This window comes from Mirounga angustirostris, unplaced genomic scaffold (genome assembly GCF_029215605.1).
Source record: "Mirounga angustirostris isolate CCGP_5_RB_7025 unplaced genomic scaffold, mMirAng1.0.hap1 SCAF_8, whole genome shotgun sequence".
Classification (NCBI taxonomy): Eukaryota; Metazoa; Chordata; class Mammalia; order Carnivora; family Phocidae; genus Mirounga; species Mirounga angustirostris.
The window spans coordinates 74,969,469-74,991,276 of NW_026991716.1; the positions used below are offsets into that span (position 1 = coordinate 74,969,469).

Consider the following 21,808-nt stretch of genomic DNA (forward strand, 5'->3'; position numbering starts at 1 on the left):
GCTAGATAGTATGGGAAAAAATACTGCAGTGACATTTTCTGATAAAGGTGTTTGCTGAAGTCAGTCATGAGTGAAGTTTCATTTTTGCTTTATAAGGGATGAAATTGGGTCTAATGCTTACCATAATATCTTAATTTGGTCCACAATTTTAAATTTTCTAGAAATCAAATGTACATTCAGTTTATGTCAGATATCCTTGAAAGATTGGGATTAGACCAGACGATATTAAAGATGCTTTTCAACTTAAGGTTTAACAGTAGCAGAGTAGCGAAGTAGTGTTGTTTATTGGGCTTTTTATTTAAAAATACTAGTTCTCACCTTAAAGCAAAGCAAAGTAAAACATTCTTTTAACAGAAAAAATAATCTGTAGAAAATCTTCTCCCCATGCTTTTTTCTGTAGTTTTCTCAGATAGCAGAAAATATAAATATTTTATATGAGTTATAGATTTACTGAACCTTTTTCTTCTTGTTTATTATTCCCCTGTCAGACACAGAAAGATTCTTCAAATAACTGTTGGAATGAGTTTCTCTTTATTATGTGGGAGAAATAAAAGAAACAGCATTACTGTAAAATGTAAAGGGAGATATATCAACATGTGGCATTGTAACATCGTTTGGGTGGTAAGGCTTACTTTTAACTCTTTCTTTTCACAATGGCTTAAAAGAAGACAGACCCAAAAATGCCAAGGAAAAAGAGGACTTCTACTAGTCAATGGCAGTCTCCTCCTGTTGTGCTTATCTTAAAGGATATGGAAAGCTTCACCACAAAAGTACTCCAAGACTTCATAATTATCTGCAGGTAGATGATATATCACGTGGCTTTTACATAAAATTCTTTTTATTAAGGACACATATAACTTTTAGCTTGAAGAACACCCTTTTCCAGAGAAAATGAATGGCAATTTAATACTCATTTTAATACCAACTGGATAGAAACCAGAGTGATATCAAATTCCCTATAATTGAATGTTCAAAGACCTCCTATCAGATTTCCATTTGCTTTTTGACCCAAAAATGAGATCAAAAGACTAAAGTTAACCAATTTTTAATTAGTATGATAAGGCAGTATAAAATGTAGTTTTTCTCACCAAGGTTATCTGTCTCTTTCCCATTAAGTGGATAAACTACTCCAGATTGAGATATGTTTGTCAGGTCTTATTTTCTGATACCTATCCACCCTTAGAAGCTCTGAGTTACATATGCTCTTCTGAGCAAGTATGTTTTCTAAATAACATTATCTTGTATAATACTTACAGTGAGAAACTACTTTGTTCATGGTCTCATTGGATTTTCAAGGCAGTCCTGTGAGATTCAGAATTGAAGTAACTAACCCTATTTAAAATCCAGTGACATGTATTTCCCATGGTACATTTTTTTAGGATATAAATTATTTTGGCCTTTTCTATATGTAAACTTGCTTGATAGCTATAGCTACATTTGCCTAAAGCTATATTGTGTTATAATTTACTAATAAACTTGTAATTCCTATTTTAATGGTGTCTTTTTTTCCCATTGAAACTAAGATTTCTAGATCCTAAGACTTTTCTTAATGCTAAAACTAAACTGCTTTATGTGCTTTCAAAATGCAGAAGAGATCTTCTTTTTTGGAGCTTAAATTTGTGGCTACTTTTGCCATCTAAAGTGAGGAAGAACTTACAGCAGTAACAGAATCCAGGCACTGTACTTCTATGACGGTAGAACTGCATATTGCTAGAATACTGAAATGCAATAGCCAATAGGAGGGAGCATGCAGAGTCATCAGCCATGATACAAAGGGCTCAGACCCACAACAGCTCTCAAAGATAGTTCTGTTTTACTCTGTGGAAGTCATTTGTGTTCATACTGGTAATGCTCAGAATAAATCATGTCCAATAAGTTTGAGTTAAGAATTCAAGGAAAGGATGTAACATTTTTAAACAGTGTCCTTTAAAAATAGGTCTTATATATGTGTAAGGAAAGTTTCCTAACTCTTAGCTATTATGTATGGCTGGGTGACATAGTGTCTGTTAGATATGTGCATAAATAGAATAAGTTAACCTTGAAAGTTTGTGAGTTACATGTTACTGAACTCTTAAAAAGCATAGGCTGGATGTCTGTTAGGAAGACTGTAGCTAGGGCTCAAACTTTGACTGAGAGGTTACATTGAATGATTCCTAACTCTTTTAACAGTTGAGATTGTATAACCTTAGAGAGAGGCATTTGATCCCTCTGGACCTCTGTGTACTTATGTATAAAATGAGAGGATCTGTTAATCGATTTCAGAGCTAGAATGTGTGGGGAAATAACTATATTACTTTAACAGAGGCAACTGTGTGACGTAGAAAATTTGAGTATTTGGAATGATATCTTCAGCAGTGTCTTATACCGTACTCTTTCAAATAAAGGTTGTCTTAATTTGAAATTTGATGTATTGAAATATATTTTCTAATGAAATCCCTTTTATATTTTCCTTTGAAAACTAGTCAACATCTACATGAATTTCCACTAATACTCATTTTTGGAATTGCCACATCTCCTATTATCATCCATCGGTTGCTTCCTCATGCAGTATCATCTCTGTTGTGCATAGAACTATTCCAGTCTCTGTCCTGCAAGGAGCACCTGACTACAGTACTTGATAAGGTAAAAAGGAAAAACTCATACCAGTGAAATAGGATGAAAAGACTGCCAAGAATAGATTATAAATATAAACGTTAGTGATAAATTTCTTCATCTCTCAGAGTATGATACTGAACATATTTCTGCACATTTTTTTGTATTTAATGATTTTAATAGGGTACAGTATTGCCTCCTCAGATAAAATATAAATTTTTTTTTAAGAGTTTTTTATTTATTTATTTGAGAGCAAGAGAGAGAGCACAGAGGGAGTAGGAGTGGGAGAAGCAAACTCCCCACTGACTGGAGAGCCCGATGCAGGGCTCAATCCCAGGACCCTGAGATCATGACCTGAGCTGAAGGCAGACGCTCAACCAACTGAACCTCCCAGATAGCCCAAAATAGAAGCTTTATAAAAAGAATAATTGTATCTTTCTATATCTACCTACTTATCAGTCATTACTCAATGGAAAATTAGGTTTTTAATAATTTTTAATAGAATTTAATGACTTCCTGATAACAGTAACAATGTTTTCACTCTTCCATTTTGTATAAAATAATTTGTAATTTTTAGTGGACTCTTTCCTGTCATTGCTGCTCTTGACAGAAAATAAATACTAACATTTCCTTAGACCTTAGCTCTATTTTTTTTTTTTACCTAAATTAGTATTAGTTCTGTGTTTCTACATAAATAAGTAATGACCTTCCACAAATTGTTTGCTAGAGTCAGCTCTTTGAAGGTGTGCCTTACGCTGTTTGTGAAGGTACTCTAATGACAACCCTCCATTTTTTTTTTTTTTAAAGATTTTTATTTATTTATTTGAGAGAGAAAGAGAGAGCAAGAGAGCTCACAAGCAGGGGGAAGGGGCAGAGGCAGAGGGAGAAGCACAGTTCCTGCTGACAGGGAGCCCGATGTGGAACTCAATCCCAGGACCCAGAGATCATGACCTGAGCCGAAGGCAGACATTTAACTGACTGAGCCACCCAGGTGGCTGACAACCTTCCAAGGTTCTTCATCTTTTTCCCATGAAGGTGGTATCCATTAGTTTACTGATACTTTGGGGAAAATTTTGCAGCTACAGTATTTAAAATTGCTTGGTTGGGGTGCGTGGGTGGTGTAGTTGGTTAAGCTTCTGACTCTTGGTTTCAGCTCAGGTGGTGATCTCAGGGTCATGGGATCCAGCCCCGCGTCAGGCTCTGCGCTCTGTGTGGCATCTACTTGGGATTCTCTCTCCCTCTCTCTCTGCCCCTCCTTCCCATGCTCTCACTTGCTCTCTCTCTCTCTCAAATAAATAATCTTAAAAAAAAATGAAATTGGTTGTGGCCAAATGCATTTGGCCTTCTATATCTGTATTTCTGTTTTAAAAGCCTAGTATGACTTTCATTTTCAGATGTAAATTCTTCACTATAGGCCATTGAAAATTAGCTGAATAATACAAATTCAGCTGTTTTATACTTTTTAAATAGACATCTGTTATTTTGGGGTTTTTCATTCAAAAGTACATAATGTGTTATTCTTCGGTAATGTGTATCAGTAGGGATGAAAAAGAAATCTTATCTGATAATAAGAATTGCCAAAACCTATAGCTTCTTCAGTGGCTTCTGGTGGGAGAAAAGGGATCATATAGTTAATAGATTATATTTTTTTAAATTAGCAATTGGGTGGAAGATGATGGATATCTTTGATTCTGGAGATGTATGACTTACTTTTTTTGGTTGTGACTTGTATAAATTAAAGTTTTGGTTGATATTTGATCTAAAAAAAACTTAGCTACTATTATAGCTTTCATAGTTATATGTCATAGTATCATTCTTTGCCTCCATATGTATACTTGCTATTGATGAAGAGTAAAGAAAGACTAATGAGTGGATCCTTCCCCCTTTTGTTTCTTTCAGCTACTTCTTACAACCCAGTTTCCCTTTAAACTAAGTGAAAAAGTGTTACAGATTCTGACCAACATCTTTTTGTATCATGATTTCTCAATTCAAAACTTTATAAAAGGACTTCAGGTAAGAAGACACTAATGGGTGTGAAAGTTCATGAGCTGATTCTAAATAATTTGCATTAATTTGCATATTCAAACTATTTAATGTGATAAGGCATTTTAAATGGCAAAATCTAAAATAAGTAAATGCAAGTTATATTATTCTAGATTCTATCATTCCTTTGTTACCTTGCAGCAAAATATAGAGAATTACATTAATTAGGATGTCAAAAAATGGAAAAAGACACCCTCCTTCCCCTTGCATTCCAGTGATTCTTAATATTTGGGGGTAGGGAGAAAGGGACATTTTTTTTTTTTTAAGATTCTGATGAAAGCTTACATACTTTCTACCTAAGAAATGCTATATATAAGGGATCAGCAAACTTTCTGTGAAGGATCAGATATTAAATGTTTTTGACTCTGCATGCTACAACTCTTGTTGCATACTCTTTTTCTTCTTTTTAAATAACCAGTTAAAGATCTGAAAACCATTTTTAGTTCCTGGGTCATACAAAAATAGGTGGGGGCCATTGTTTGCTGTCCCTTGCACATATTTGTGTGTGTTTATTCATTTATATTCTTATATATTGGGAATACATTTTTACTAAGGTTTCATGAATTGCCAGAAGAAAATTCATGAGCTCAGCTTCATAACATCTGTTCTAATCCAAAAAAGAACCCCATTATCCAGTTATTTAAAAGTTAATATTCCTTGTCTTGGCAACTACCTAAAATACCTTAGCAAAGTATAGTCATTGTAAATACATGCCAATTGTCAAGTTCCCTAAAACTTGACAAAAACAAGTCCCTAAAACAAAAGTACAGTATGATAATACCTCACATTTGTATAGTGCCTTAGAGTTTATAAATTATTTCTCACATGTATTTTTCCTCCATATAAAACTGCAGTGCTCTCTTATGGCTACTATGTATTTTTTTTTCAACTTAACTTTTTTTTTTTAAAGTTTATCTGTGAGAGAGAGAGTGCGTGTGCACATGAGAGCAGGGGGAAGGGCAGAGGGAGAAGGAGACAAGTAGACTCCCTGCTGAGTGGGGATCCCAACAACGTGGGGCTTGATCCCAGGACCCTGAGATAATGACCTGAGCCAAAATCAAGAGTCAGATGCTCAACTGACTCAGCCACCCAGGCACCCCTCAACTTGACTTTTTAAAAAAGAGTATTTTAAAGCAGCAAAATATTTACCTTAGCAATATGTGAAATTCAATGATAGAGAGATATACTACATTTGCCTCTCTCCTAACATTTTATTTCATTCATTTATTTACTCAAAAGTATGAAAAGCCTACTGTAAGCCAAGAACTATGCTGAGTCCTGGAGATACAGAGGACAAGGAAATCTCGGTCTTCAAATTGCTCATTTGTTTAGTGAAGGAGACAGAAGAGGAAACTCATAATTACAGTTCTCAATAGTCAATACTGTGAAAGAAACATGCCTGGACATTCCATAGGAGAACAGAAGTATAGCCTAAGGAATAGGGGCTCACCAGGTTAAAATGGGAAGTGCATTCTAGGTAAAGGCAACAGTAGAGGGAGAGAGATCTGTTTGAGGACTATTGCAGTTTTCTAGACAAGATATAACAAGGGCTAACCTAAGGTAGTGATAGTGGAACTAGAGAGGAGGAAACAGATTTGAGGATGAGCTAGAATCGACAGAACCTGGTGACCAAGTGGATGATAGGATGTGGCAGAGAGGAGCATAGGTGACACACAGGTTCTAGCTTGGCAAATGGAGGTTGGTACCATTTATTAAGTATACATGTTAATATAAAGCCAAGAACCAGTTAGAAAAGGATGAGTTTCTTTTTGTATATGGTTAACTTTGGGTATGTTGGATATAAAGATTTGGCACTTAGAAGAAAGATCTGGGACAAATAGATATATTTAGGATTTATCATTAAAAGGTGGTGGGTGAAGTCACACAATGAGGATGAGGCATCACCCAGAGGCGTGAGGAAAGGACTAAGATTAGAACTTGACGGCAAGCTGATGAGAGAGCAATAGAAAAGGAGACTAAATAAGGAAAACCAATAGAAAGCAGAGTAACACTGAAGTCAGGAGAAGAGTTTTAGGAAATAGAAACTGTAGTCTCAGCATTGAGAAAGTGAGTGAAGAAGAGGACATTATAACCAAATTATGTAATCTCTCTGGGTCTCAGTTTTCTCATCTATAAAATAGGGGATCATATTAGATGATTTTATAGGTTCCTCATAATTTACTAAGCACCTCCTTTGTATACTGGGCACATTACTAAGTATTTACATTATTTCATTAATAGGTACTATTAGCCTGAGTTTCGCAGGGGAAGAAACAGGCTTGTGTTAAGTAGCTTGGCCAGGGTCACACAGCTAATAAGTGGTAGAGCCATTAAGACCCCATTTGGGGCGCCTGGGTGGCTCAGTTGGTTAAGCGACTGCCTTCGGCTCAGGTCATGATTCTGGAGTCCCTGGATCGAGTCCCGTATCGGGCTCCCTGCTGGGCAGGGAGTCTGCTTTGCCCTCTGGCCCTATCCCCTCTCATGTGTTCTCTCTCATTCTCTCTCAAATAAATAAATAAATAAATAAATAAATAAATAAATAAATAAATAAATAAATAAATAAATAAAAAGACCCCATTTGGCCAGTTTTCTTAATCATCAGTAGGAAATATGTGTAAGTCCTGATTTCTTTAGGAGGAACAGTAGGGCATACAATCATTCTGTATATGTTTGTTTCTTTCATTAGATGAATATGTTAACCAACTTGTTAGCTGACCCAGGATTTTGAGAACACACTTGGACAAAGTAGTGAAGTGGTACTAGATTCTTACTTACAGCTCTACTATAACTCATGTGACTTCCTCCCATTCCTCCTCCCCAGCAAGTCCCTTACCATGTTTGGTTTTTACTTTTCTGATGTTTAAAAAGTGGTATTAACACTGGAATATTATCACAATATAATTGGAAAATATAAGTAAGAAATGAGATTTTGTTAATATGTGCAAAAATAATTTAGCACTTGGCATGAACAGTTACTTTCTGTTTGGTATTTGTTTCTAAGTTAGGCTGGCTGGCTGCCTTACAACCTTATACTTCCTCCAGAATGAACTATTTTAGAGGATTTCCTCTAGCCTTCGGTATCTGGTCCTCAGCTCTATCGGCTCAGAAATTCATTATCAGTTTACCCAGAAAGGATCGAGCTCAAATACCTTAATACTGATATATAAGCCAGCATGTTAATTTATTAATTTGTAATGGGAAATTCTATTTTCCAGTCCAAGAATGTGTTTGTCCACTATCTAGGGAACTGTCTCTCCAGTATCAAGGTATCTAGAAACTAAACCAAATTGGCCATGAGAAGGTTGCTTAGAGTCAGAGTTTTTAACATTTGGATAGTCTTGTGAGATAGATCTTATGAGTTATGGTAGAATTTGGAAAACCATTCCCCCTCGTACTGTAGAGACCACAGCATCCTAGTTACTATAACACTTAAATTTATCAGATACTGTACTGTGTTTTTCTCGTGAAATAAAACTCAGTTTAAAAAGATATATTTTCTTTAGCCATCCCTCATTTTTCATTATTCTTTTTTATCAGTAGGCAAAGCTTCTACCATTGTAACATTTTTATTTATTCAGCAGACCATATTTTTTCACTGATTGTAGATGGGTGTTTTCTTGTGAGTATTTGGGCATCTGTTAGACTCTGAGGTCATACCCCAATCCCTTCCCCACAATATTTACTGTTATTGTAAGTGAGTTGCTTCTGTGGAGAGCTAATCTATCCATTAATATTAGTTTCTTCTGGTTTATATCCTTCAGAGATTACAATTTTCTGACCTTGCCCACAAAATCAGAGTCTTAAAATATTAAAGATACAGAACCATTTTGCATTGTTTGCAGTGTTATTGTGATGTTATTAAATGTATTAGTGCCATACTTTTACTGTTTAAAAAAACCCAAAACCTTAAAACTGAGTAGACAAAGGGCAAAAGATTACTGCCAAAATATAACAAATATATTTAATCTTCACATTTTTTTATCTTCACATTTCTTTCAGCTTTCACTATTAGAACATTTCTATTCCCAGCCCCTCAGTGTTCTGTGCTGTAATCTCCCAGAAGCCAAGAGAAGAATAAATTTTTTATCAGATAATCAGTGTGAAAACATCCGACGTCTTCCATCGTTTAGGAGGTAAAAGGAGAAGTGCATATTTAACACATCTTATAATAGAGGTTGGGGTAAAATAAAGGATCTCAGATCTAGCTATTTTTGAAGTGGGGAAAGAAAAAAAAACCTTTTTATTTAGAGCACAATGAAATCCTCTGTTTTCAATTGTGAGATTTCTTTGTTGGACTTGAAAATTTAGCATAAAGAAAAATATTTTTACAAAGGGACATAATTTGCAGGTTCTCCAGAGTTACTTATTTATAAATAACATTTCCTGATTCTGGAATTTACGGCTTTTGTTTATGATTAGATCCCTAGATTATGTGGTAAAGCTGATTTAAGGAGTTAAAAATTACCATTAAACCATGACTGTTATCTGGAGCTTATTTTTGAGAAGAAATGAAAGAATGTGACCACCGATCTAAGTAGTTCTTTTCCCCATATGATATTCAGATCTTTAGTATGTTTAATTTTCTCTCTTTGTGTATGGGATGGTGAAAATTCTAGGTTCGTGGAAAAGCAAGCTTCAGAAAAGCAAGTTGCACTATTGACCAATGAGAGATTTTTGAAGGTAGGAATGTGGATGTATTTGTTTCAGTTTTATTCTCCTTTTTTCTTCATGAGAAACAATATGCACATAACGTTTATTCGGTGAATTTATAAAACATACCTGTCCATCCTAATATGCTTTTCATGGTGAATTAATGGGTCTTCATAATCATATAGGAATGTGACACAAAACTTTAGTTCTAAGATAACCTTTTTTATTGAGAAAAAGTATTAACTACAGGTTTATCCTATGGTGTAATTTGAAAATATTTTTAGATCTCAACTTTGTTTCCACGTAGCAGTTTTGGAATCTGCAGGCAATCTCATTTTAATGTTCTTTTAAAAGCTGTCATAGGGGCACCTGGGTGGCTGTCAGTTAAGCGGCTGCCTTCAGCTCAGGTCATGGTCCCAGGGTCCTGGGATCGAGCCCCGCATCAGGCTCCCTGCTCGGCAGGAACCCTGCTTCTCCCTCTCCCACTCCCCCTGCTTGTGTTCCCTCTCTTGCTGTGTCTCTCTCTGTCAGATAAATAAATAAAATATTAAAAAAAAAAAAAGCTGTCATAAATAAAGGCACATAGAAACCATGTAGCTTAGGGACCCACTGCTAAGTGGGTATTGATTTGATTTGAAAAAATATCATTATATATTGATTATACAATGCCAGGAAGGAAGTAATGAGCTTAGAAAATTAAGAATTAGCCATACAACATAGGGAATATCAAAAGAAGGAGTTTTTTTTTTTTTTTCTTTCTTGAATAAATGATACTTGGACATGGTACATAATTCAAAAGGCAAAGATAACATACAGAGAAAATACTCCCTCACACCTTTATCCTCCAGCCACCCACTTCCCCTTCCTAGATATATTCAGTGTTACTAGTTACTTACGCATCATTCCAGAAATATTCTTCAGACACACAAGTAATTTTACATACTGTAGGAGTTCCCTTCCCTATCTTAACAGAAGATAAGTATATTATATAAGCTGTTCTGCACTTTGTTTTGTTTTGCACTGCATTTTGGAAATCATTCCATATCAGTATTGAGAGTGGTATAGTACTCTATGGAATGAATATACCTTCATTTTACTTAGCAAGTCCCTTAATGATGGACAACTAGAAATGCATAGTGTCATACTTGTGTTCATACTATTCATGCCTTTTTTGAGGAAAAAGTTGTAGAAAATTATAATAAAATTAAGATGAGATTAAAGTAGCCCTAGTGCGGGGTGCCTGGGTGGCTCAGTCGTTAAGCGTCTGCCTTCAGTTCAGGTCATGGTCCCAGGGTCCTGGGATTGAGCCCCGCGTCGGGCTCCCTGCTCAGCGGGAAGCCTGCTTCTCCCTCTCCCACTCCCCTTGCTTGTGTTCCCTCTCTCACTGTGTCTCTCTCTGTCAAATAAATAAAGCCTTTAAAAAAAAAAAAAAGTAGCCCTAGTGCTATGTGTAGGTTTTGCTGATATGTACTATTTTCAAATTTTGAATGAAAGAATGTGAGTTCCTAGAGGGCATGTGTGCTGTATAGCTCTGAATACTAATTTACCACCTTTTTGTAAATTCTCAAAAAATACTAAGAATGGCTTTTTTATAACTGAGGTATAATTGACATACAATATGACACTGGACATTGGCTTTTGTTAAACATTATTTCTAATGCAGAATCCACACTGGGCCATATTATAAAATCAGTTCTAGACTGGGCTTAATAATCACTTCAATAATCTCTGTAATCTTTTTAGAGCAGAATAAGAAGTTTTCAAATCCTAATGCAGATTGTTTTGGAAGAGAGGAACTTTAAGAACCAGTGGAAAGGGATGTGTGCATGTTTACTGAATTTTAAGATTAGATGGATTAGCGCTCTGCTGAGTCAGCTAGTTGCCAAGTGCATTTCCTGCGAGAGTATATTTTCAGAAGCCAGGAATAGATTTTTAAAGAGTACTTTTAACCATTGAGATGATAAAAGGGAGAGAATCTCTAGGTTGGTCTGTTGTAGAAATAGCTTGACATTTATCTGTGCTTCTCAGTAACTTTTCATGTATTTTCTGAGCATTTATTTATACTGTACTTGTTCCTAGTGCACTTAGCTCTGTTCTTTATTATCTTTGCTGTATTCATTTTAGGATTGCATCCTTTATTAAAGGCATATTTTCTTGAGATTTACATAGTGAGAAATATGAAGGGGCATAAGGATTTGTACCCTTACCCTAAGAAAGTTATGTGCAGGTTACCTGCTAAATTCAAAGGACAGAAGAGATCTATGAAAATAATTAATGTGTCTGTTGATTTTTATAGTTTAGAGTGAAAGTATCTTTGTATATTTTATTCTTATTATAATGCTTTTTCTCTTTTTATAGTTTATTTTAAAACACATAATTTTTTTTTTAAGATTGATTTGAAATAGGGGGAATGAGAGAGCACAAGTTAGGGGGAAGGGCTAAGAGAGAGGGAGAAGCAGACTCCCCACTGAGCAGGGAGCGCAGCTTGGGGCTAGATCCCAGGATCCTGGGATGATGATCTGAGCTGAAGGCGGAAGCTTAACCGACTGAGCCACCCAGGTGCCCCCATAATCAATTTTATATGTATTTTTCCACAGTAAAAGAAATCAGAAAAAACTCCACATGATGATAATATGGTACTACATGATACAGGGGAAGATCCTGATTTTGACCTCAGGAATCTTGGATTTCAATTCCAGCTACTCATTAGCCAGGTGTATCTTAGAAAAATCACTCATCCTATTTAAGCCTCAATAACAGGACAGTAAATTCCTAGTGTGATTTCCTCATAGGGTTAGTGATAATCAAAGTCTGTTCAAATGAGAGTGAGTTAAAAACAAATATACAATAAAATGTTTATATATGTAAATCATAAATATTGTTATTACTTTTCACTATGATAAAAATTAAGATCAATACAAACACATAGTTTTATATATTACATATTCTGTATTACACATATTATATATAATACTCTTGTGTTACATGGTTTTATAGATTATGTAGTTATATAGACATGCCTACTGTTAAATTTGTCACTTTGTACCCATTTTCTACACTCAGATTCTGAAGACCTAGACCTCAAAGTATACTCTAGAGAAATTTGTACTCTTTAGATCCAGATTCTTTCTGCCCTGAAAATCTACTTTGCTCTCCATCCTGATGAACTAAACCAGTTGCTCTCAAACTTTAGCATGTGTCAGAATCACGTGGAGGGCTTGTTAAAACACTGATTTCTGGCCTCGATCCCCAGAGTTTCTGCTTTTGTAGCTCAAAGGTGGGCCCCAAGAGTTTGCGTTTCTAGCGAGGTCCCAGGTAATGCTGATGCTGCTGATCTGAAGACCATCTTTGAGAGCCACTTGAACTGGACTGATTCCCTGGAAGGAAATGTTTATTGCTTCCCTTATCTTGTTTTCTTAAATTTAGAACTAATCTAAATTCTCACTTACTTAAATGACTCATCTCAATTATCCTCTGACTGGAGTCAAGAAGTTAAAAAAAAACAAACAAACCCTAACTCCTTTAGAATTATGGACACTCAGTTTCATAGTTACAGCTTTTAAACTATATGCCAGCTTTGTATTTCATAAACTTCATGGCTTTTAATTTTTTTTTTTTTAAAGATTTTATTTATTTATTTGAGAGAGAGAGAATGAGAGACAGAGAGCATGAGAAGGAGGAGGGTCAGAGGGAGAAGCAGACTCCCCGCCAAGCAGGGAGCCCGATGCGGGACTCGATCCCGGGACTCCAGGATCATGACCTGAGCCGAAGGCAGTTGCTTAACCAACTGAGCCACCCAGGCGCCCGGTTTTAATTTTTTTAATTTAAAATTTAAAAATTCAGCTGACTAAACCATTAAACATTTGTAGAAGTTTCACTAGGGAGTTCAACAAAGGCACGACATTAGAAGGCCATATACAGCTGACAAAAGACTGAAGACTCTGTGCATTCTTTCATTTCTAAGTAGTCTGTCTTGTGACTGATTGTACAGTGCAGCTGGGTACAGTGGTCAAAAAGTGTATTCTGACAGTTAACAAATTTTTCTGCGTTTAAGCCAAATAGGCTTGCACAGGCTCCCATTAATGCAAACTTTTGATGACTCAGTAGCTTTCAAATCCTGTGGTAGAAGTTTAATCAGATAATCTTTAAAGTTTCTTTTGGCTCTAAAATGCTCTGATTTTATTTACTTGCTCGTTAAACAGATTAGTAATTTTTTTTTCTGACTAGTTAAATTATTTAGATTCCTCATTAAAATTCTCTTTTAGTGCATATGTTTAATTGAAAATAGGTAAATTATTACTATGGATTTTAGGTGAAATAGCAGGAGCAGTTACTGGATGTATTTTTACTGTGTTTTTGCCTCATAGTGTTGCTCTAGTAATCAAGGTGTTTTTTTAACTTAAACCTTTAACTTAAGAAACAATAGTTCATGAGAAATTAAGCTGTCAAAGTGCCTTAAACAGAACTTTCAAATTCTTCATAATTACAAAGATATTTTTATTATCGCTTGTGTCTGAAATTTTGTTTCAAGTCCAATATTAAGGAGAGCTTTGAAGAAGATTGTGGCTTCATATCACATTTGCATAATTATTATCTGGTAATAAAAAACATGAGGCCTTGAAATACTGGAAATTTTTTTTGAATAGTGAGAAATTCTTTTTCTTTCCATGAAAAAATGTTTTGGGGGAATAGAATATTGACAGCTTTTCCCAATTAGTAGATAGTTTTTATGCATTGTTTCATTTTGAGTCCCAGCCACCACATATGACAGAGTTTTTATCCCTTTATGTAGATGAGGAGAGTCACAAAATGATTAAGTAACTTGCCTACCTCAGGTGTCACAATTAGCAATTGGAAGATCTGGCATTAATACCCAGACCTGACATCAAAGCCCACACATTTTCTGTGACACTTCATTGAAGAATTAGTATAAGTTGATGAGAAGGTGCCTGAGGTTCTGTATTAGTGTTTGAGAAATGAGAAATGGGCTTTTCAAATACCGTAGCAAGTTAACGGTGAAGTTAAGGGACAGGAGGCTTGGAAAACCACTTGGTACAAGGCGGCTTTGCCCTTTATAGTCCGGCAGCCAGGTGTCATGTGGCAGTGCGTGCTGTTGCTCACATTAAAGCCGGAACGGGAGGGCGCCTGGGTGGCTCAGTCGGTTGAGCGACTGCCTTCGGCTCAGGTCATGATCCTGGAGTCCCGGGATCGAGTCGCATCGGGCTCCCTGCTCGGCGGGGGGTCTGCTTCTCCCTCTGACCCTCTTCCCTCTCGTGCTCTCTGTCTCTCATTCTCTCTCTCTCTCAAATAAATAAATAAATAAAATCTTTAAAGCCGGAATGGGAAACATACCCCTTCTCCCCACCAAATAGATCTAGTTGGGTATGTTATATGAATATGTATATTTGCCAGTATCATTTACATAGACACACACACACACACACACACGCACTTTACTCTCAAAAGACTTCTTTAAAAAAAAAACAAGTCCCAACGCCATAGCTAGGAGTAGGTCCATTTTAATCCTGTGCTGTCTACACCAACCACACCCTCTGTTTATCAGTAATGATTTGCTCTTGGTGTTGATCCTGTCTTGTCAAGAAGTTACATTATGCTCAGTATATTTAATACATGACTAATTCCATGTATTTCACATAAGAAAATCAGTTTGTCAAATCTTCCCTAAAGCTATTTGGCTTGGTTTCAACCCTTAGAGTTCAACTTTATGCTATGTAGAGAACTAGATTCAATCCCTTGCCGGTGACAGTTGAAGTTTTATTATTCTGACTCGTTAAGATTTTATGTCTCTGTTCCCTATGTACCCAGCTAGATTTTAAATTGGTTGAGAGTAGAAAGTAAGTCTCAGACTCCTTAGAATTGTAATATATTCCTATTAGAAAGATAACCTGGTTCAGTATGCTCATTTTACAGATGGGAGAACTGCAGCCAAGAGAGGAAGTAAACTATCTAAGGTCACAGAGCAAGTTAGTGGTAGACCAAGGATTTCTTTTCACCATTTAGTATGCTTTTTGTGGTGATTCATGATCAAAAGGCACAGAATTAGGTCACAAGTTTGATGGAAACCTGCCTTTCACTTTTGCCTCCACCTCTTCATTCTGGTTTCTTTTGACTGACCTAAGGAGAGGAGGAGGGAAAAATCTATTAGAAAAAATAATAAAAGGCAAAGAGAAGAAAGGAAGAAAATGATTCCAAAACAAACTACTTCTTGTGATCAGATGCGCGAGGCATTAGCCCAGTAGTGTGGTGGGAAGTGGCAGCTCAAATCCAAAGCCTTTGTCAGGTGCTGCTGAACAGGGAGGACAGAAGTCTGAGGCAGATGAGAGGTCGAGCACTCAGCCGCACTAGAGCTGGGGGAGAGCTGTGGTTTGGCACTCTGGTAGGTAGCCATCATGTGATAAGACACTGAGAACCAAACACTGTCAGCCAAAATTTCTCTGATGAGAAAAATAATGCTTAGTTCTAGCAAGAGGATGATGGAGAAAATGCTGTGTTCTTGGACAGCTGATACCTCTTATTCCTAAAATCCAATGTCTGTTTTGCCAGCGTTTAGTATCAGTGAATTGATTGAAAGGAACAAATTTAAAAATGTACAGCCATTTTTACATACTTTCTTTAAATCTTCTTGGGTTCACTCTTCACCCTATTCCTAAAATCTGGACACAAAAGTGATAAATACTATGGGAATTAGAAGAGATTTGCAAAAAGTGAGCATCATAGCAAATGTAATTCTGTCTTATTTTCCTTACTTGTATATATTTAAGTTTACATAGCCATTGTTTTCCCCTCCAAAGGAAGTAACCAGCTCAGTAACAACAGAGGCCTTGTCATATTAGTAAACAATAATACATGAATGATTTTGACTGAATGGCAGACGGGATTGATGTGATTGGAGATGGCTGATTTAAAAGGGTGTAGAGTAATATATTGTAATATACATATAAAATGTATAGTAATACATTGGCAACCACAGCCTAATATTAATGTGGTTTTTTTAGGTCCTTAGTGTTTTCTTAAAAACCCAAGCCAACATATACAAATTAAGACATTTTACATTACAAATTCAGACTTTTGTCTTTGTTGAAAAATGTAAATGTGGCCCACATCCAGCAAGACAACACTGACTTTTTTTTTAAGATTTTATTTATTTATTTGACAGAGAGAGAGAGAGTGAGCACAAGCAGATGGAGCGGCAGGCAGAGGGAGAGGGAGAAGCAGGCTCCCCGCTGAGCAGAGAGCCCGCTCAGGGCTTGATCCCAGGACCCTGGATCATGACCTGAGCGGAAGGCAGACACTTAACCGACTGAGCCACCCAGGTGCCCCGACAACGTTGACATTTTAAATTCATCTTACTTGAGAAGGTGAATTTTGAATAAAGACTAAAGGAGGTTACAGAGCTTGCCGTGCAGGAATCTGGAGGAAGGGAATTCCAAACAAAGAGACAGCAAGTGTAAAGGACCTGAGGTTGGAGTGTGCCTGGATGTTTGAGGAGGAGCAAGGAGTATTGGATTATTTGATATCAGAGAAGTATCTTTCTGTTCACATCTCTTTGTCAAAGATCAGGAAAGACCACAAGGTCTTCGTGTTTCAAGAATACAAGAAAGCATATCTCTTGGGTACCTGGGTGGCTCAGTTGGTTAAGCGACTGCCTTCACCTCAGGTCATGATCCTGGAGTCCCAGGATCGAGTCCCGCATCGGGCTCCCTGCTCAGCGGGGAGTCTGCTTTTCCCTCTGACCCTCCCCCCTCTCATGCTCTCTCTCTCTGTCTCATTCTCTCTCTCAGATAAATAAATAAAATCTTAAAAAAAAAAAAATACAAGAAAGCGTATCTCTTTGGGAAATAATATTACTAGGCCAAGTGCAGCTCTGTTGAGAAGAATCATCATAAATATAATCACGAAATGAAACAGTGGCAGCTATGACCAGTATATAGCAATGATGCCAGAGGAAAAATTTAATGAATGGAAAGGAGGATTACTATTTCAACAGGCTTTGTTTTTACATGTGCGTAGTGTGATGCTGCAGTAATGTATTGAGTGGAGAATTTTCTCAGCATCACAACCTATAAAAAAGTATTCATAAAGTGCATCAAGAATTGTTGCCCTGGATAGGTGGTAGAGAGGTATTTGCAGATATATATCTCAGTAATACTGATGAAGAATTTAAGAGAACAGGTTACATGAAGAAAGCTAATCATTTGTGATGTTTCCTGCTACAGCTGATAAGAACACATCTAAACAGCAGTGAAATCTCTTATGTAGAGTGTAGGTTCCAAAGTCAGCACATAAGACAAAAGTGTGGGATGGTCGAAATCACTCTTGCAAATCCCTTAGAAGGGTACAACAGATCTTCTGTCATGCAGTCCAACATGGCCGGTTTTATTTCCAAGTGTTGGAACCAGAACTCCATTTCCTCAGTAGAGCATCAGATGAAATAGTTTGCTATGCTGTGTTTTAAGCGCTAGGCACTGGGCACAGGGATATAATCACACGGAAGCGTAAAGGGCCTGAGACCATCTGGGAGAAGAGCATGCACATAATCCTCATCTCACCCTTACCCAAGGCATAGTTCCTGGAGTGCAGCATTGCCTACAAAGTGTAAAGTGTTTCTTTTTTCTCCTCATCCGAGTGAATTCAATTCTACTGCATCACCCGTTTTTGTGCATGCAGTGACTCCACAAAGCAAAAGTAATAGGTAGTGCAAGAAGCATGAGGTATGATTATTATTCATAGATTCCTTTCTCTCCAGAATACTTCCTTTGTTTAAAAGCTTTTTAGGCGGGGCGCCTGGGTGGCTCAGTTGGTTAAGCGACTGCCTTCAGCTCAGGTCATGATCCCAGGGTCCTGGGATCGAGTCCCGCATCGGGCTCCTTGCTCAGCAGGGAGTCTGCTTCTCCCTCCCCCACTCCCCCTGCTTGTATTCCCTCTCTCACTGTGTCTCTCTCTGTCAAATAAATAAAATCTTAAAAAAAAAAAAAAATAAATAAAATAAAATAAAAGCTTTTTAGGCATACATTAAAGCAAACAATTAGTGGCTTTATGCACTCTCTATGTTATAGCTTGTCATAAAATTAGAATTAAAATGTACTTTCCCAGTGGTGGTTAAAGTACCCTTTGGTATGATAGGAAACCTAGATTTTTGAAATTGCCAGCTAACTCAAATACTGGGAGGAAAAACATTTTGATACTAAAAGCTTTTCTTTCATTTGTCCTGTGCTTTCAGATAAAAACCTATAGATCGCTGATGAAGGAATTGATTTCTAAGTGTGCTAGAGTTTAGGAAAATATATCAGATTTATTGCTTTATATAGGTTGGGTTTGCTTGAATTTATTGATATCTAGGTGTTACTTTCTGCATGCTTGACTGCTAAGAATAATGGGTATCTGCAAGATATTACTGGGGTAAAAAACCCAGCCCAGCAGTTAAAGTCCTTCATTTGACTTTTTAGAGAAGAAAAAAATGTGAAGACCATGCCACAGATCATAATCCTCTTAAGAAAATGTTAGAGGATGAAGCAGTTATAAAAGTATTTGAGGTTTGAAAAATACTTGAATGTTGCTAGAATGTGGTGTTTTAAAGTCATTTCTAAACTATTTCAGGTTCTAGAAAACCTAATACCCCCATTCCACCCACCCACCCCCAAAAACCCTTTTGAAACTAGTTTGTGAGATTAGTCATCCCATTATTTTAAGACACTGTCTCCCTTATTATACTTGTTGGAGTCTAAATTATAAATCTTAATGGCTTCAGATTTCTCTTTTTCATGTTTTTCTTTTTTTTTAATTTTTAAAAAATTTTTTTTAAGATTTTATTTATTTATTTGAGAGAGAGAGAATGAGAGACAGAGAGCATGAGAGAGAAGAGGGTCAGAGGGAGAAGCAGACCCTCTGCCAAGCAGGGAGCCCGATGTGGGACTCGATCCCGGGACTCCAGGATCATGACCTGAGGTGAAGGCAGTCGCTCAACCAACTGAGCCACCCAGGCGCCCTTTCATGTTTTTCTTAATGGTAAACTGAATAAAGCCAGTATTGGAATTCTCAACAAAAGGCAGGGATTTATCAGAATCACCTGTGGTGTTTCTTCTTCTGTGTTTCTGTGTTTCCTCCTCCTCCTTCTTCTCCCCCCCATCCTCCCTTTCCTTCCTTCCTTCCTTCCTCCCATCCCTTCCCTTCCTTCCCTTCCTTCCCTTCCTTCCCTTCCTTCCCTTCCTTCGAAACACAGTTCTACCAGTACTTTCAGAAAAGCATAGACCGTAAGTGGAACCTCAGCAACCGGTAATTATGTTGGTATTGCGCTCCCTGGTGACCTCCTCACCCTTCTGATGTCCTCAAGGTAGAGGGTAGTGGGCCTGCCTCGCTGTGGCACACACCAGGTGACTGGCGCAGGTAGGCAGCTATCAAGGTGCATTTTTGCACACTTGTATTTTTGGGAACCTAGTTATAATGACAGTGCTGTAGATAGAAGGAAACTACAGTATTAATTTTGGTGTGTTAGTACCACCAGACTTGGTACTAAATCAAAGATACCCAGCCTTTATCCTGGATTTTGCGTGCATTACTAATTCTCAAAATTGAGGGTGTTAATTTGTAATTCTGAGTCTTCTCTCGTTAGTTTTCCAGAAATTATACATATTCATGAAGTAGATTTTATTCTTTTAATTACTGACTTACATATTTATAATGTGTTCTGATTTTTAGGAGGAAATACAATCATTACTAGAAAACTTACATGTTTACCATTCAAATTACTTCCTGGTTTTGAGATGTTTTCATCACTTCACCTCTTCTCTTCCCAAGTACCCATTGGGTCGACAGGTAACCAAAACTTCCTCATTTGGAATCTCTGCGGTAAGAATATTAGTAGTTTCTTCCTTTGATTTCAGCAGCATTCAGGCATCAAAATTTGAAATGGATCCAAATCATGCACTGAGTGCACAGTCTAAATCCATTGCAGCTGTACACATTACCGGTAATTGAAACAGTATTTTTTGTTCTCATGGCCCAACTAGAAACAGCCACATGAGTCCTGGTGGTGTTGCTTCCCCTGCGATGTATTTGTCCTAAGGCATTTTAACTTTTTTTCTTTCACACTTCTTTGGATACTGAGAGAGCAGCTGATTCCTCACCTTATTGAAATGCTTGATGGTTAACCTTGCATTACACCAAGAACTAAAAGCGAGGCAGCACTTCTGTGCTTGCAAAATTATGCCCCACTGGCTTTTGTGTCATACCATAAACCTGTGAACCATCTGTGGAGTGGATGTTAGTGGAATAATTCTGTATTCTTAAATCTTTGCATCCTTCACTCAGAGGCTTAGAGAATAAATATAAATACATAGGAATGATTTGTTTAAAGATGATTTCTGCCATTAAGCATTCTTTTTAATAATCACATATCATGTTTATTTTATTACTTTCTTATTGCAGTGTGATCAGTGATATCAGCCAATCCCAATGTAGTCTCATTTTGCTTTTACGTAAATGTTATTCTTATAAAGCCTGACCTATGTGATGGTATGCCCAGTCTGTAGTCATCTAAAGAAAATGGTTGTTTCTAATAAGATTTATTTTTTTGTCATGATCATTGATGATTTTGCCAAATGAGTAGTGTGAAATTTGGTACATCACTTTTGGTTCTTTACAAGTGTACTTTTTACTTACAGATCAGGGAGCTGTACTGCACTTGTTTAGAAAAGAACATATGGGATTCAGAGGAGTACGTGTCAGCCTTGCAGCTGCTGAGGTAGTTTGGTTTGTTTTCTTTTTGTCTGCTGTAAGCCTGCCAATAAGGAACACCCTCCTCCAGCATTCTGCCTGCAAGGAGTTTCATGAGTAGCCATGTTGTGTCTAATATCTGTATATATGTGGATCTACATATATAAGCTGATCCCTCACCTTACTGAAATGGAGAAACGAATCTGTTCTTAGTCAAATACTGACACTACTTGAGGAGACCTTAGATTAGGTATGGATAATTTTATTTTTTTATTTTTTAAAAAGATTTATTTATTTATTTTAGAGAGGGAGAGAGTGGGTGGGAGGTGGTAAGGAAGGGGCAGAGGGAGAGAGCGTCTTAAGCAGACTCCAAGCTGAGCGTGGAGCCTGACTTGGGGCTTGATCTCACAACCCCGGGATCATGACCTGAGCTGAAACCTACAGTCAGATGCTCAATTGACTGCGCCGCCCAGGCACCCCAGGTATGGATAATTTTAATCTTGCTAGCTTGATGTCATGGCAGGGAAAGTAGTCACGGAAAGGGAGCTTGCCATGGCCCTGACCAGGATGGGTGGAGGAACAGCATCACTGGGTAAAATGCATCCTGTGAAGGCGGTCACTGCCGAACTTGATGAGGAGGCAATGGCCTTGATTCCTCCCCCCACCCCTTCTGAGCTAGCCCTGTCTGCATGAACACTGGATATCATAAATTATTAACCCAACATTATATGAATAAATAAGGTATCTTGGTGGTGTCATCAGATACCCGAGATTGCTTACCACCCTGACA

At 37.2% G+C, this 21,808-nt stretch overlaps 1 protein-coding gene across 4 annotated transcripts in view; it reads left to right on the top strand.

Moving 5' to 3' along the window:
• ORC3 (origin recognition complex subunit 3) overlaps positions 1–21,808 on the top strand; it is a 61,372-nt gene that overhangs the window by 16,159 nt on the left and 23,405 nt on the right. For 3 of the 4 annotated variants that reach the window (XM_045867211.3, XM_064597847.1, XM_064597848.1), the window contains 7 exons: positions 666–799; positions 2,463–2,622; positions 4,492–4,605; positions 8,635–8,768; positions 9,252–9,315; positions 20,002–20,118; positions 20,967–21,046. In XM_045867211.3, the coding sequence (XP_045723167.1) occupies positions 666–799; positions 2,463–2,622; positions 4,492–4,605; positions 8,635–8,768; positions 9,252–9,315; positions 20,002–20,118; positions 20,967–21,046 (803 nt within the window). The remainder of the gene's footprint in view (positions 1–665; positions 800–2,462; positions 2,623–4,491; positions 4,606–8,634; positions 8,769–9,251; positions 9,316–20,001; positions 20,119–20,966; positions 21,047–21,808) is intronic. The other variant, XM_045867212.3, reaches the window with a different exon arrangement.